The following is a 17,735-nucleotide window of genomic DNA, read 5'->3' on the forward strand; positions in this document are numbered from 1 at the left end:
TCTGTTAGTGCACTCACCACAGCCCCCAGCCTGAGGTGAGTCTGTTAGTGCACTCACCACAGCCCCCAGCCTGAGGTGAGTCTGTTAGTTAGTGCACTCACCACAGCCCCCAGCCTGAGGTGAGTCTGTTAGTGCACTCACCACGGACCCAGCCTGAGGTGAGTCTGTTAGTTCACTGACAGAAGCACAGTTCCACATGCCACAGCCTCCCACTAGAGCAACAAAGGGCCTGAGCATGGCTTAGATGGGATGCAGGCAACCCCTGGGAAGGAAGCAGAGGAAGCTCTGGAGGCACGTACCGGGACTGGGTCTGTTTAGTGATGTTCTTTATGGTCAAGCCTTCCTTTCCGATGATGGCACCAACAAACTGGGTGGGGACCAGGATCCGCAGCGGGAAATCAATCTGTCTGGACTGAGAAGAGCTCCCGGGGCCATGGCCTTGTTCCCGGGCTCGATGAGGGGGTGAGGGGGAGCTCACCTCTTCATCGGGGATGTAGGAAATCTTGAAGGAGTAGTCCTCGAACTGATGCCCACTTAGCTTCTCAATAGCTCTGAAATACAGTAGGGTAGGAAAGCTTATCAGCGTATAGGAAAGACTCTTCAGAAGGCCAACTCAGCTCACTCACAAGCCACTCTGTGGTGCCTGTGCCAAGGATGAAGGACACAGAGGTGAGCAGGACAAACAGTACCTCAGTCCCTGGAGTCTCAGGTAACAAACGAAACAAGCTCTTGCAGTATTCAGACTTAGGAGATTTAGATACAATTCTGCACCTTGCTTCTCTTTTTTCCTTACCAAAAACTAAGATAAGGGTCCAAACTTATTACTCTCCTTTTAATCATAACACATCTTCATGATCAATTAACCAACCTCCTGAAGACCATTGGTATGAAAATGGACGAATATGTCTTCACATATGCTAAAAACTACAAGGGCGCGAGGCTATTGCCTCAGGAATGGGTATGGCTAGTCCACAGCCATGAAGTATGCAAATCCATTATACTTCTAAGTTACACTGCTAATTAAGTTTGCCAATTATACTTTAAGTTACAAGGCACTTCAAGGACCTCCTACCAGAAGATCTTAGCTAGGCATGGTAGCACATGGCTGCAATCCCCTCCCCCTCCAAAAGATTAAAAAAAAAAAAAAAACTTTTTTGCTATTGCTTAAAAAACTTAATCCCAATCTATTAATAGTAAACTCAAAACTAATCATTATTGGAGCATCAGAGTCATGAATGAGAGTAGGGAACCCAAGCTAGGCACATGGGTGGAACACTCCTACATAACTATGCCCGATGTTGTCACAGAGGTGAGTCCTCGTTTTAACATAGAAAAACGGTTGCATGGAGAATGGAGCATGCTCCAGGTAAAAGGGCCCCATAAAGTTTGTCAAAGCTAAGCCTATAGGTGCAGCAGCATAAGGCTGGCCCTCCCTTCCTGACACGGTTGGTTCTGGTGTTTGCTCAAGGCAGTCTCTGTCTAATCACCAACAGCCTGTGAACTCCCTGGGGTTGTACCGACACACCAAAAGCTGAGAGAGCCGCTGGAGTTGGACTAGCATGTCCGAGAGGATGTGGATTAGCTGGTACCTGTCTTCTCTGCAAGGGTTTCCAGATGCACCACTCAAAGGAAACCAAAGACAAACCCAAGTAGACCTGCGAGGAGGTAAGCCCAGACACACTTACATCTTTGCCTCTTCTCTTGTTGTATAGGTGACGTTGACAACAGCGGTTTCTGTATCTGTGTTGACTAAGAAAAAAGTAAACATTGTATCATCATTTAAAAGTAACTCTCATCCTCAGGGTCAAGGAAGGATGGGAATTTCCGGGGGAAATGTGCAAAACACTGCACCATCCTAACTGTCGTTACGTGCACCTCTGTGTCTATTCATCTGTACCCATAGGATTTATAAATTAAACGCATGGGATACTCTGTGATCAGCTGCATATATAATATGCTGGCCTCTACTTCATGTCTTCTGTAAGTACTTCTGAGGAAGCATGTGCATTGTCTGTGTATTTGTATATTTTCACTTTTAATATTCAGGAAGTAAACAGGGCACGGACTGCCCTGTCATTAGCCCCTTGGGAATGTGCTGTCATTCTAAGTGCCGCCAAGACACCTCTGTTGTAAACGCTATTTGATCTTAGGCTAAAACTACAGAGGGAAAATGGGAGGATGAACATGACACAATGAAAATGAACGAAAGAAAGAAGTCATGGCTCCTTGTGTTTCATATTTTCAAATTGATCTTCTAGACCTATTTACTATTAATTTTAACTGTTAACTCAAAACACACAGAATGTTTCCTATATTTAGCTTTCTAGAGCTACAGAGAAGGCTGTAAACCCAGACTCCCAGAAATGGCTGGGCTTGAGTTTTCTAGTAAAGACATCCTCTGTGTGTGTGTGCACATATCACACATATATGCATATCCCACATTAAAAGGCAACCATATCTATAAAATATATCTGAGGCATGCAATATATATCTATATCCATCCATCCATCCATCCAGGCAGCAGAGTAAGCCTGGGCTACATAGGTAGGCTCTATCTGTAAACATACACACACACACACACACACACACACACACACACACACACACACACACACACACCCCAACCTCTATTCATTCAAAGGGCTTTGTTGATAAAGCCTGCTTTAACCCAAAACACCTAAATGAAAAATATGTTTTCATAAAAAACAAGAATGACAATCAGATCCACTTTTCAAATACGACATTAGGGAATTTAAAGTTAACAGCATTAAAGATAATTCCAGAAAAGCATAATAAAGCTGCCTTTCAAAGTAGCAGTTTTATTAAGAGCACTGGCTGCTCTTCTTCTAGGGGGCCTGGGCTCAGTTCCCAGCACCCACAGGGCGGTTCACAACTGTTTGTAACTCCAGTTCCGGGGGATTCAACATGCTAACACAGACATACATGTGGGAAAACACCAATGCACACAAATTATTCATTCTTAAACTTTTAGGGGTTCTATGACCACCCCACTTGCTACATCAATAAAAGGTAAAGAAATATGAGTCAGACTCTCAGTGGAATTTGGCAACCCCCAAATGTTAAAGACTCTTGGATTAAAACATTTTGTAATTTCAAGGCAGCTACAGCCTGGGGTGGGGCACTGGAGGACAGATAGGACATACACAGTCATCAGCAGTAACTGATCTACACACCACTGCCACCAATCCCAGCCCTGGCCTCTGCCCAGGAGCACTCTGGCTACTCACTGAAGATTCTTATTCAGGGATGCCCACATAGTGCAAAACAGAGTCTTGTGACATAACCATCCTCCGTGCCAGACCAATCTCAGGGGTTGACTATCTGTAGCATTCTAGACTGACAAAGAAGGCAGTAGACTCAGACTCCCAGAAAAGACATCCTCCCGGGGCCCCAGGTTCTTAATTTTGCCCTCACTTTTTACTAATATTCTTTGTTCTCTAAAGAAGTTTGTCTTCTGAAAGTCACATGGGCTTTGATTTTAGTGCAAGCTGAGCCCCATTTAAGTAAAGTATCCCACGGTTCCTCACGTTCATGTTCCTAAGACTCCACTGGTTGGTTCTGCTGGGTCAGAAATCACCCACAAAGTGGGAGACAAAAGAACACCTCAATAGTTAGCTCTGTGGCTTGAGGCATTAGCAGCTGGGCCATCTCCAGTGCACGGGCACTAAAGGGCTGTTGTCCCAGTGCCCTTGAATACCTCCTCAGGTCCATCTACCTCCCCAATCTGGGATCTCAGGCATGCACCACCACATCCAGACCAGCTACCAATGTTGTTTTTAAAATCGTTTTAAAGTTTGTACCTGTAAAGCCATCTTGCCTGCTCTCTCCACTAGAATGTCTTCCGTTCAATAAGTGAAAACTTTTAGAAAACATGTTTTCTTCTTAGTGCTTTCCTTTCAACTCTGAGCATGCAGCATTAAGAAACAGAGTAAAGTTCTCAACTGTCGCAAAGGGGAGAACACCCAAATAACTGCTGCTTCCAACAATGATGCTAACTACCCGGACAGAGTGGAGCACTGGTGAGACATCCGATTCTGTATGACCTTTTCCTGGAGACTTTATGGTCCCCTACAGTTGTCTACAAACTACACAAACAGATTTGCATTGAATGATGGGACATTTGATGATACAGAAGGGGGAGAAATTATGGTCACTTTATACAAGTGGAAACTGAGTCGGAGAGGTTCGGTGGGTGACACTTAGCTCACAGGATCAAGGTCTTGAAGAGGCGCTCAAGGCCAATGTAAAAATAATCTTTTCGTTGTTAGGATCTTAAGATCCACCTTTCTAGGATGCTTCATAAGACAGCAGCATCAGGCTTTTTGCCCCCCCCCCCCAAAAAAAAACATCAGTGCTTCAGGCTTTAACAGAAAAGAAAGTATTTCCTGGCATAGACAGCACTGCTCCAATGATGGTGGGGCTCAGATCTGAGTGCACACAAAACCCCCAGATTCTTCATTCATGAGGAACGACCCCCCCCCCAAGTTTCCACAGGTATGTGGTGAACCCTAGGAACCTGCATTTTTCTAAGTGCCCCCAGAATCTCTGTGTGGAAGTCATACCTCATAGTACCTCATAGTAAACAGATGTTAGGTTGTATTCTCACCTGCTAGTGAGTTAGTTAAGGGGTAGAAGTGTAAGCTCAACCATTCTCAGACACAGTAAGCTTGCCCCATTCCAACTGCTTGTCCAGCACAACAGGTTTAATAAGCCTGAATGTGGGGCAACACCTTTAGCCCCAGCATTTGGAGTCAGTTGGGTGTGAGTTGGAGGCCAGCCTGGTCTATATAGAGTTCAGGTCAACTGGGGCTATACAGAGAGAGAGACCCTGAAACCATATTCCTTGAACAACTAAACAGACAGACTGAATGACCGACTGACAGCTGCCTCTGACAGGCAGGTGGACAGATACACTAGAGACTTGCTACTTCTCTAAGACGATCCCAACCTGTAAGAAACAGCAGGCAAGATCCTCAAGGGTCAGGAGGCTAACCTCCTCACTTGGGGCTTAACGTCTCCACAGCTTACCTTGCTCCACATTCTCCACGGTGCCATACTCAGCCAGCAGTCCATCCAACACCTGGAAAGATACAGGAGGGTCATAAAAAACGACATCGGTTTCCCTCTGCAAGAGAAACACGCTACGGCATAGGAGCAATGTAATCAAGCCGGCACCTCAGACCCTCCATAAAAACAGAACTCCATGAACCGGAGGACCCAAGGCACTTCTTTTCCTCTTTATCTTTTCCTTTCTTTTCTTTCTTTTTCTTTCCTTTTTTTTTTGCTGACTGGTTCCTGTCTATTCACTAAGGTGACACCACAATATTGGCGTCTTGGTAACTGAACAGCCATAGTCCTGTGATGACCAGAACCAAACTTGTTAAAATGAGAAGCAGAGGAAAGGACAAAGCTCTCGCTTCTTTAGGAGCTAACAGGCCTCCCTTCAGCTCTCCTCCAGACATCTCCTTATGTTTCCAAGTAACAGACTGTGTATGCTTCAAATATACATAGTAAAAAAAAAAATTGTTCTTGAGGATGGAGAGACGGCAGCAAGGAGTACGCACGACTACCGCAGAAGTCCCGAGTTCGTTCCTAACACCCACACGGCAGCCCACAACCTGTGACTAGAGTTCTGAGGGATCAAATGACCTCTCGCCTCCTGCACAAATGCAGTGTACAGAGACCCCCACTGGTACACATGTACACTAAAAAATGACACATCTTTTAAAAAAGTTTGTTCTTTATTTTTGAGATAGGGTCTGTTTGTCAGTAGCTCTGGCTGTCCTGGAAATCCCTATGTAGACCAGGCTAGCCTCAGATTCAAGAGATCTGCCTGCCTCAGCCTCCTAAATACTAGAATTAAAGTCATATAGCACCGTGCTTGGCTATTTTGTACTTTAGAGTAGGGTGTGTGTGTGTGTATGTGTGTGTGTGTGTACCTGTGTTTACATGAGGACACACACAAGGACAGGTGTTTGCAAAGGCCAGAGTACTGGATCTGGGGTTATAGGTAATTATAAGCCACCTAATATAACCACTGGAAATTGAACTTGGGTCCTCCGAAAAAACAGCCCAGGCTCTTGACCTCTTGACTACTGAGTTCTGGCTTGGTTCTCTCTCTCTCTCTCTCTCTCTCTCTCTCTCTCTCTCTCTCTCTCTCTCTCTCTCTTCCCTCCCTTCCTTCTTTCCTTCCTTGCTGGCTGTTTTAGTTTCACTTTTAGTGCTCTGAAAATATATCTTAACTGTTATTCATAGCAATTAACTCAAAACAAAACAAAACAAAAAAAAAAATGTACGCTAACTAAGAACTTTGTTTCCGCAGGCTTCCTAGTGCCTCAACCATCAGAATAGGAAAAGATAAAAATCGTTCATCAAAGCCTGTGGTGAGAATCACAAATGGCGCACACGTTGTCTCCTGGCTGGTGTGCTGGTACTTGGTAGTCGGGTACGTGAGGGGTCAGAGTGTACTGGACCAGGGAGGGACAGATAGAACCTTTAACTTACTTCATGCACCCTGTGACTGGAAAGGAAGGGCGGGAAGTCTGGAGGCCTTTAATTCCTAAAGTAAAGGGAAGTTGGATCAAGGAGGCACGCAGGCTCAGGCTTACCTCCCACTGCAGGTGAGGCGGGATGTTCCGAATCTGGATTTTTCTGCTCCTGTAAAGACAAGACCAGTCTAGAACTTTTTCTCCACACACTCAAACTTCAGCAAATAACAAAATCTGACGTGAGATCATAATCAAGTTCACTGTTCAACTGTATCCACCAAACCATACACAGACACTCTTACTGTAAATCGTAGGCACCAAAAAAAAAAAAAAAAAAAAAAATCCAGAAATAATAAGTTAAAGAAACTACAGTTTAAATACAGCCGTACATTTCCAATTTCCCACCAAAGTAGTCAGAAGCTAAACCATCATATACTGTGTTACAATCATTTTCTCAAAATACACATGCTTGCAACTGATGCCATCCTAGGCTCAAGCACAACTGGTGAAGTCACAAATGCTTTGGGCTTAAACAAAACCAGATTTTGTTTTAATTTTCATTTAGAATTTTATTTCTGGGAGGTAATTTTTCATAATTCAAAAAATTAAAACATCATAAAAAATCTTCCAGTTCCCAATCCTCACAGAAGTCAACACTTGTTTCTGCCTGCCCTCCAGTTCTGTGTAAATACAAGCTTATGTCTCTTACCTGCATGCTCTCACACTGTCTGTACCTTCACCTTTCACTAATAGCAGCGCACTGACAATCTTCCCATCTCAGACAGAAGGCTTCCTACCCCACGCTTGCAGCAGTCACCCCACCCAGCCACTTTCCGTCGTATCACAGACAGTTAGACCTTTCACTACATTTTATTCTTTTGATGCTCTTAGGAAGACATCCTGCTAATCTGGTGGCTCTAAATGATTCCAGTATCTTCTTGTTTTTAATGTAAAGAAACAAGTCGATCCAGGTTTCTTACACTAACACTGCCTAGGCAGAAGGATCACAAGTTCAAGGCCAGCTTGGGAAGCAAGCAAGCATGGTCTTTTTATTTCTATCTTCTGAGAGGATGTTAAACTCCAAGAAGAAGACCCATCAGTATGCAGAGGTGCAAGTACTCATTTGGGGGAACGCTGGAGAAGAGATGTGGTGTTCACAGTGGACTCTATTCCTTCCCCTTCTTTCTTGTGCCAGTGTTACCAAACAGTGGCTATACACAGTCACATGCTCCCCCATGGCTTCAACCCAGGCAAGGCCTCAGGAAAATGCTGTGATTTAAGCAGAGAAGAGGAGAAACAGAAGTACAGAGTAGGAAAGCCAGTGAGGCAGAAGTCTCATTTCCTCCGTGCACACGCAGTATGAGAAAATACTTCTGGAGGTGCCGTTCCCTCAGATGCCAGTAGTCTTGCACCTCCGGACATGGGTGGGTCTTCTTCCCAGGGTTTAACATGGTCTCAGACGATAGGTCGTCTGCTGGCCTGGAGTTCATCAAGGCTATTAGGTAAACCAGGTTGGTTGGGCTGAGATCACATGTGTGAACTGCTAGGTAATATATGGAGGGTGTTTGAGACATGGTTTTTTTTTATGTAGCCCTGGCTGTCCTGAAACTCTCTTTGAAGACAAGGCTGGCTTTGAACTCACAAAGGTCCACTTGCCTCTGCCTCTTGAGCACTGAGATTAAAGGCCTGAGCCACCAGGCCAGGCTGTCATGTAATGTTTATAGTGTGAATGTGTTTTGTTAATGACTAGGACGGGTTAGGATGTAGAACCTCACGTCTTGTTCCAGGAAAAGACTCAAGGGCTATTTTCTGTCTCTGTGCTGTGAAGACTGGTCTCTTACACTCTTCAGCTATCGTTTTTAATAGAGGCATGCCTATGGTGACTACGTAGAAATCCCCTACATAAGGTGTCACCAAGCCCATCTGTTAAAAAAAAAAAGCCATCAGAATTTCCAAGAAAATGCTATTTCCAAATATAAATATTGACTCTGATAACAAATATAGCCCATAGAAAGAAACTCATTCACGAGCTCGAAGATACTTGAACAAGGATAGCTACAGCACACCTACCTAGCAGCAGATGACAAACGACAACAGAGCCATAACATACAGAAACACACAGCTGTAAAATGGAGTAGGTATAGCCACATGTGCACATGCAGGGAATTCTCCAAGGCAGGTTGTTACAGAAAACCAACTGATTAAGTTGATCCTAGTTTTGTAAATTAGTTATTTTTAATTATATCCATGTGTGTGGGGTATTTACACTATGTGTGGGTACCCACGAAGGTCAGAATCAGAGCCCCTGAGACTGGAGTTACAGGTGGTTATGAGCCAACCAACAAGGGCGCCTTAGGACCTGAACTTGCAGGGGCAGTTGTGCAGTCAGCCACTGAGCCTCAACACCAGATTTTCCTTTCCCAGCCTCTTGGCTACTCTAGGAGTTTTAATTGTTGACCTTTATTAAAACAAAACAAAACAAAACTAAGTAGGATGGGCTGGAGACATGGCTCAGTGATCAGCACACAGCACTGAAGAACGGTTATCTACACATGCAGGAAACTCTCTGTTGATGGCCAAGCAAGGCACTGGTCTGCGGGTGGGGCAGACGTTAGGGGTCACTGTTCTGCTGCTGCCTTCAGAAGAACAGTAGCTCTGGTTTGCCCTAGGTCCCTGGCCGGCCCTACTGTCATGCTCTTAGCCACCAGGGCAGTGTCAGACAAGGGTTCCATTGTATGGAGCGGGCCTTAAGTATAATTAGGTATTGATTGGTTATTTCCGCAAGCTTTGCGCCAGTATTAAAGCAGCATATGTTGCAGGCAGATCACCAGAAGGGTTTGTAGCTGGATTAGTGTTTACCTTTCTCCTTTGGGAGTGTGCAGAGTATCATGAACACTAGTCAGTAGGGGTGAAGCGTCTAGCTAGGCACCAACGACCTCTCTGTGTTCAGTGAGTTGTGTAGGTGTTGTCTTCAGCAATAGGGTCTTATCATCAATGTGTGGAGAGCCACCAATAGCCTGGGTTGTTTAGGGGTTTCCATGGGGCTCCCTGGGTCAACAATGTGAGTAGATATAACCTATTTTCTGCACTGGAGGTTTGGTGATGACAGATGTCTATTTGGGGCTTTATTCCATTTAGATTTCTTTCATATATGTATATATTTTAGGAAGCTTTTACCGGATGGACGGTGGGGGCACATACCTTTAATCCCAGCACTCAGAAGGCAGAGGCAGGTAAATCTCCATGAGTTCAAGGCCAGCGTAATCTACAGAATGAGTTTCAGGACAGCCAGGGCTACACAGAGAAACCTTGTCTTGAAAAACAAAAAAACACCACCACCAAAACAGAAGAAGGAAGAAGGAAGGAGAACAAGGTGGAAGAGGAGGAGGAGGAAGCAGCAGCAACAGACATGATGACAATGGTGACATTTACCTTATTAGGTTTCCATATGACCCCTCAAATGGTCGCTCCTCATACTCTCTCCCTTACCACACACTTCTTTCCCCTCTTTTGGTTTGATTCTTCCATTCAGGCTCCTTCCCTCCACCCCCACATCCCCTTCCCATCCACTCATAACATCTATTGCATTTCTCCTTCCTAGGGAGATCCCTCCCTCTCTCTTACTCCATATGTAACCTCCGTGGTTCTCTGGTTTGGTGGGAATGAAGGCTTGTCTACCTAACTATGGAAATCAGTGTGCTGGTTCCTCGGGAAGCTGGGAATAAATCTCTCTCAAGAGCCAGCTGCACCAGTCTTGGGACCCAGAGGACTCGACATATTACTACAGACGATACTTTCTCAACTGTGTTCACTGCTGCCTTGTTTGTTCAAAAAGAGCCAGGAACTGAAATCAGCCCAGATGCCTGTCTACAGATGAATGCCTGTCTACAGATGAACGGATAAAGAAAGTGAGGTAAATCTACACAACAGAACATTACTCAGCTTTTAAACTGAAATCATGAAAGTCACAGGTAAATGGATGGAGCTAGGAAAAAAAAAAAAATCCTGAAGTAACTCTGACCCCAAAGACAAATATTGTTAAGTATTTGCTTACACATCAGCTGTTAAAGTCTTTGATAAGCAGGCTCCAATCAATAGAACCCCTGTAAGGCAAACACTTTACTGACTAGTGTTTTCCTCCATTCTACACCTGTCATTCTGGTTGCAGGCCGATCATCCCACTCGTATCTTGACTCTGAGAGCAAGAGTGAAGGCACAGTGGGACCTTTGCCCACTTTTGTTTTAACTGAAAGCAGAGTAGGACCCTGAGCCAGCAAATGGTGCCTTAATAAAACTACACAGTCACTTTCCCCGTGGCTTTACAATGCAGGAACTTAGAACTCAAACACAAGTAAGCGGTTTGCAGGAGGGAAGGGCAGGAGGGCCAGCTACACACCAGGACAAGGGCAGTACCATCCTGGGGTCATTAGATGGCTGATTCTGCATCCTGGTTAATTGTAATCACAGCACCTCTGTAGATTCCCTCATTGCAAACCACCACAAAACAAAATACACAAGACCCCAGCTCATCTTTCCGGATACGGATGTTGCAGGGCATTCTCTATGAGTGCCTATTTCTGTACTCTTTTTTTTTTTTTTTTTTAAGGATTTATTTTATGTATGTAAGTACACTGTCACTCTCTTCAGACACATCAGAAGAGGGCATCAGATCCCATTACAGATGGTTGTGAGCCACCATGTGGTTGCTGGGAATTGAACTCAGGACCTCTGGAAGAGCAGTCAGTGCTCTTAACCGCTGAGCCATCTCTCCAGCCCCTATTTCTGTACTCTAGATCCCCCAAAGTGATAAAAGTTGCAACTGGGTGAATTTCAGATAAAATAGACATCAATTACAGATGTTGAGAACTGGAAACATTATTTTCTCATGACAGAATTAAAAGCTTTGACCATTCTGGGCTGGCTGTTTCAGAAAAGAATGAGTTAACCTGATTTGTAGGAACCTAGATTGTTGTGTCCCAGGTTCCATTTTAAATCTAGGTTCAGGGATCCCCAGGGAAACTGTCAACATACAGAGAAGCAGAGGAAGCCCAGAGCATCCTGTGGGATTCAATGAGAAATTCTATGTAACTTGTTTCTATAAGAACCCTGAGGTCCATCAGACGACACGGGGTCCTCACCTTGGGGGGAAATTAGAGCACTTTGGAAAACCTACTGTCTGCATGGCAGGGCAGGTGTGCTAGCTAGCAGACGGTAGGACTCAGGCAAGCTCACCTGCTCCAGTCGCACAGGCAGGTTCCATGCACCTCACAAACTCAGCATGGTCGGTCATTTCTTAACTGTTTCCTACTCCTTAGTTTTGAAAGTTCTCTTTAAAACTTCTCTGATCATCTGACCTAGTACGGGAGAAAGGACCCTGACAAGAGCCGAGTCCCATCCTGAACCTATATCAGTTCTGGTTTGTCTCCAACCCGCATGTTCCTACATGGTGAGCAGGAGCAGGACAAGTCAGATAGTGCAGTGACCCCTTGCAGAGCACTGTCTGTAGGACAACTGCAGCTACAAATGCAGTGACCCCTTGCTCTGTAGACATATATTCATAAAGCCATATGGCCCCGGTAGCTTGCAGCTCACATCTCCGGCGTATCATACAGAACTCCTGGAAGTCATGATTGGATGGAACAAAACAGTATGCAGAAGTATCTTGACCAGAAGCATAGGACCTTGATGGAGGTGGGCCCAGCATAAGATTTCAGATCAAAGCATTAAGATGAAAAGGAGGAAGGGAGACTGGGAGGCGGGGATGCCAGCACATGAAAATGCCAACACTCTTCTGAAGCTTCAGATACGATTTCCTATAGATACCACATCCTGTCACTTTCCTCAACTTCTACTTTATGATATAAAGAACAATAATAGCTTTAGCTTTCCCATCCTCTTCGCGGGCTGATACTCTCTCCATTGCAGGCTCAGCAGTTTAACAGGATGCAGACTAATAAAGTCTCAAAGACACAGAGAAAACATCCTCCAGTTTTTAGCAAGAAGGTTTCCCCAAACTACAAACTGCCATTATCTCAATGGTTCTGTGCATCTCATGGAGGCCTGGCCCCTCCTGGTGACACTGCTATCACCGTCAGGATTTTTTGAGTAAGCAATCAGAGTTTCTTATCTAAGTCCCAGGGAGTGATAGGTTTTGTTTTGTTTTGTTGCTTTCAATATTTACATATTTGCTCTTAAAACATCACATTGGAATTGTCAATTCAACAACAAAATTTTGTATTTCAAGTTTGTACTTTGTTTCAGTAGGCCCTGGGTAGTGTGTATCCCTTTAGATAGAAGAATAACAGGTCTTAGAATGAACATGTAGCTTTTCCTCTCAACATCACCTTACTGGAGATTTTCACCAAACTCTCTCTGCAGGAAGGGTTATTCCAGAAACTTCCCTATAGGTGGGGGCACCTGGAAAATCATCTGCTTCAGTTTTGACAGGCTGTGTCATGTCTCACGGGGCAAGATCAACTTTGAGAAACTCCCCAAAATATAGGTGGGACAAATTCTGAGTGCTCCCCGAGAAGGGTAAGGACACTCATGCATTGCCTGAAAGGAAGCATGCATTTGAATTCAGGAATGTGAGGCATTTGATACAAAGACTGTGTCTGTCTTTGTACTCCGAAAGATGCATGCTTGCTCTGGCGGTCCAAGGTTGAAACCCAGGGGAAGAAAGACAGTGTCCCATTTAGTCTCTCTCTTTCTGCTGAGATGAAGTCCTATGGGGGGTGCTGTTCTGAGACAGGGTTTTGGAATGTAGCTCAGGCTAGTTTTGAACTATGTTGCTCAGGCTTGGCTCAGAGTCATGATCCTCCTGCCTCAGCTTCCTGAATGCTGGGATTACAAATGTGTACCATGTGTGATGAAGTTTCCGCTTAACAAAATCAGTTTCTAGAAAAGTGATTTAACTACCTTTATGTGGGCCCTGAATTAAAATCCACAATTAAGACTAACCAGGATACAAACAAATATTTGCATACAGCAGTGAATTCAGATAAATAACATAAAAAAACAAAGTTCTAATCTGAGTGTATGAGGACAACCGCCTGTGGCACCTGGACACGCTCACCAGTCACCAGGAACCATGGGTCCTCAGCATCAGACCCGGGGATTTCTCAAAGCCAGCCTTGGATCTGCCCTGCGCCTCCTCTATATTCTCACCTTTCCTCAGCCCAGAAGGCAGGACCACAGCAGTGTTCGGCCACCAACAGCCACAAGGAGCATCTGCTGCCAACAGGTGACACTCCATTTTGTTAATGACAGTGGCTACTTTAAACAAGCCACTTTCTCTCACTCCACATTATAAACAAGTGAGCCAATACCATATTACCCCCCAAAGAAGGAACTATGCCCCTCAGTCTTTATCACTGTAGTTATGATGATGAATATGACATTAAATTCTCGGTGGAGTACTAATCCCCAAGGCAGCAGGAAAGTTGTGCAAAGCAAACCATCACTTCCCTTCATGAGCTCCTCTCACCAGCCAATCAGATCATGTCTAGTCAAGAGGTTCCATCTCATCACATTGAGAGTTGACATCCTGAACAATCTGATCACCAATATTCCTACCAGAGGCTAACAGCACTGAGACTGATTCTGCAGAACAGATGATCTTTAAGTTCTAACTAAGTGCTGCCAAACGATGTAACAAACCCTGCTAAGTATCTATTAGAAGCCAGTGCTTTCAGGTTGTCCAACCAGTAGCCTATGGGGCTACATGCAACCCAGTTTAATATCCTTATGATGTAATAGACTCTACTAAAAGCAAAGGGCACCCAGGGAAAGCTGAGGTGGGCCTGTGTTGAACAACACCACGGCACCTTCGCTGCAGCATGGCCATGTGGAGGAAGCACTCTGTCCTTGGGCTTAGCTCTCTGAGCTTCCCCTGTCACACAAGGGAGAGATGTGGGGAAAGACCAGTAAACACCTAGGATGCATCAGCAATGTGCTCCAGAAGAGCAGGAAGGAGAAAGTTTTAATGGCTCTTTATCACAATGCTAGGTGAGCCAAAAAATGATTTCTTATGAACGGAGTGAAGGAGGGGCAAACACCTGTAATCACAGTTCTTTGGGACTTGAGATCTTTCTCCCTTGGGCTAGCCTTGGCCACAGAGAAAATGCAAGACCAGCCTGTTATCAATCAAGACAACAAATGAAAGAAAAAGCAAGTGGCACATCTCGAACACCAGGAGGTGATGACAATCAAAGACCATCTCTGGTATCTCAGAAGGTGCTATGGTTTGGGAATCTCCAAGGATCTCTTATGATTAAAGTCTGGTCCATAGGGTCGGAAGCAGGGCACACACTTGTATGGAGGCAAGGGAACCTTTGGAAAGTAAGGCCGAGCAGAAGGTCCTTGGGTAACTGGGGACCAATTGGGAGGATTTCTGAAGGAGGTACAAGGTCCTCACCTCCATCCTCCCAAGCTGCTTGCAGCTATTCGCCAAGGCTGCTATACAAAGGCCAGCAGGCAACAGGACTAACATCTCTGGTGATTCAGCACAGAATTCCAGCTTCATGTTCACACTGTCTCCTGGGTTGCTGTCTTAACAGACCATCCACTGGGCATGCGCCAGCAGGACCCACTGCTGAGATAGATGGCTCTGTACCTGGGCAGACATATGAACGGCCTCACCTGCCTGGCACAGCCACACAGCAGGCTGACAGATGGCTGCTCCTTAAGGAAGAGCAAGCAAAGTGGGACCATATGAGCATATGGTGTATTAAAATTATACCAGAAAACCAGGCCCGAAGAAACACCAGGCTGAGGCAAGGGTGCAGCTCCCTCACAAGGCTCCCATAAAAAGGACACCTAACATGGGCGTGGTGACAACCCAACCTGGCACTTGACCATCCAAGGGCCCAACAGACAGAGAGCTCCCAAATATCCCAGAACCTCACTCTGTTGACGTTGATGTGGCTTCCCACTCGTCCAGGCCTTCATTCACCTGAACCTGTCTGCTCTTTGCCTCCAGCCTCCAGCACAGCAGTGAGGTGTCACTGCTGCAGCTCAGCTCTGCCCTGTGGCCTCTCTACATCAGGAGCAGCACCTGTCAGCACTCCAGCCAGGGCTCCTACAGAGACGACTTTGGCATTCCCATCAGCATCTGCCTCTCAGGCCTCTGAGAAGGCGCCTGAGCTCTGGGAGCCTTAACCCCTTATGAAGCCATTCCATAAGGGAGACACATACAGGTGTACTTACTGTGTGTTATGTGATCTGAGAGTCAATATTAGCACTTAAGAAAACCCTTGCTCACCTCAGCCAGGGCCATCAGAAAATGCAGGAGTACTTGGCAACTCAAATTGCTGTCAACGATTTATTGGTATTCAATAAATTCTGACACTGTAGAACACCAGCGCGCTCCTGTGTGGTGTATTCACAATACCCACTAACAGGAAGTCATACACAGAAAGTCAACACTGGTGAGACTCATTACCCTTTTATCAGTGCTGGGATGTGAGGTGGTGAGGTGAGAGGTAGCCAGCTCGACAAGGTGCTTCCAATTGCAGTCAAAGCAAGCCTGCTGCAAAGAGGAGGGACAGAGAGCCAGCACAGGCCTCCCATGATTCAGGCTACAAACGGATCATAAAACCCCAAACATCTCAATTAAACCTTGCTTGCATTAAAATTTTAACTCACATTAAAAATTTTAACAAACAGGGCAAACAACAGATCTCAGAGAAGTTTTAGAAACCCTCATTCAGCACCAGTTATAAACTATCATCTGTGAGCCCAGAAAATGATAGGCGAAGTGTAGAAGCACTGTGAAGAACTGTAGAAAAAAAAAAAACAACAAGCAAAGCTTCCCAGGGAGCAGCTGCCAATCAAGGAGAGGGAGAACCCTGGAGGTACCAGGGGTGAGTCCCACAATCAAAAACAGAGGTGACTCAGGCCTCAGGGAGGACAGACAACTCATCTCAGGCCTGCACCTGGAAAAGGCCACCATACTTAGTGGATACTGAAAACCACCAGATTCCTAAGGCACAGTGCCTGGGTTTGAGCTTCACAGAGAGGGTAAGCAGGAACAGGTTCACCTGAAGCGTAGACTCTGCTAGGGCAGCCAGAAGGGAGGGCAGACAGAGCTCACCACCACAGCCTCTGTCTTCAAACAACTAAGTCCAGAGACAAGGAAGCTGAATCACCACACTCATACAGGTCTGCATCCTCCTAGCAGCTAGCCGTGAAACAAACTTTAATGATGGGCAATATTGATGGGTTTCAGAGAATACTGTGCCCTTTTGTGGTTGGGAAGGAGTTACAGAGAGCTTAGAAATGGTAGGATGGTGGAGACATGAAAGTTAAAGTGAGAGGCATGTCCAGTCCAAACAATCAAATTAGGAACAATCAAATCTGGTGGAGGTGCCACAGAGATACCAGAAAATGACAGCTGACCAAAACCATCAGGGCTGAAGTGAGAACTCTGGCCTCATGCTATGGCATTAAATGAACACACACATGGGTTTCTATACATAGACAATGTATCCCTATATTCGTGAATGTAACAACATCACTCTGCAATTGCAACATGGACACTGCCTGCAGCAGGTGGCCAGATTTCATTTTAACTTAGGTCAGAGTTGGTCTCCTTCCAGGAGGGATGTCACTTTTGTCTCTGGACCGAGTTATAAACTGTTGAAATGCTTCCTAATGGCTAAACTGGGAAGGCAATTCAATTCAACAGATTGCTATGTGTGAACTAGAATCCACTGAGGTTTATATAGAAAGGGGAACATCGGTGAACTATGAACTATTTATCATTCCAGCAAATGAGATACAATCACAATTATGCACAACACTGTGTCATATTGGATTGTTACTCTATTACAGGGCAGGAACTCAAGGATCTGTGCATCTGGCAAGTGATCTGTCACCAAGCTACATCCTTAGCCCAAAGTTATCTTTTCAATACTCAGAATTTACTGCTTGCCAACATGGTAGCCAGAAGTTTTAGAAAAAGTCATCTTCTCAAGGGTTATAAAGCTGTAAAAACACTCATGGAAATTGTTAAGTCTCTCCCTGCTGGGAAGGAGCCTTCTTTTACAGAGTTGGGCAATGGTTGCACACGCCTTTGCAGAGGCCAGCAGATCTCTGGGTTTGAGGCCAACCTGGTCTACAGAGCAAGTTCCAGGACAGTCAGGGATACACAGAAAAACTCTGTCTCTAAAAAAAAAAAAAACAAAAAAAAAAAAAAAAAAAAAAAACCCAACCAACCAACCAACC

The 17,735-nt window shown here is 45.1% G+C and overlaps 1 protein-coding gene across 2 annotated transcripts in view; it reads right to left on the bottom strand.

Moving 5' to 3' along the window:
* Positions 1-17,735, bottom strand: part of Igf2bp2 (insulin like growth factor 2 mRNA binding protein 2) — a 99,232-nt gene that overhangs the window by 20,561 nt on the left and 60,936 nt on the right. For both annotated transcript variants that reach the window (XM_034515569.2, XM_076942722.1), the window contains exons 3-6: positions 6,630-6,678; positions 5,050-5,101; positions 1,686-1,749; positions 300-551 (exon numbers count right to left, since the gene is read on the bottom strand). In XM_034515569.2, the coding sequence (XP_034371460.1) occupies positions 300-551; positions 1,686-1,749; positions 5,050-5,101; positions 6,630-6,678 (417 nt within the window). The remainder of the gene's footprint in view (positions 1-299; positions 552-1,685; positions 1,750-5,049; positions 5,102-6,629; positions 6,679-17,735) is intronic.

The sequence above is a fragment of the Arvicanthis niloticus genome, chromosome 12 (genome assembly GCF_011762505.2).
Source record: "Arvicanthis niloticus isolate mArvNil1 chromosome 12, mArvNil1.pat.X, whole genome shotgun sequence".
NCBI lineage: Eukaryota > Metazoa > Chordata > Mammalia > Rodentia > Muridae > Arvicanthis > Arvicanthis niloticus.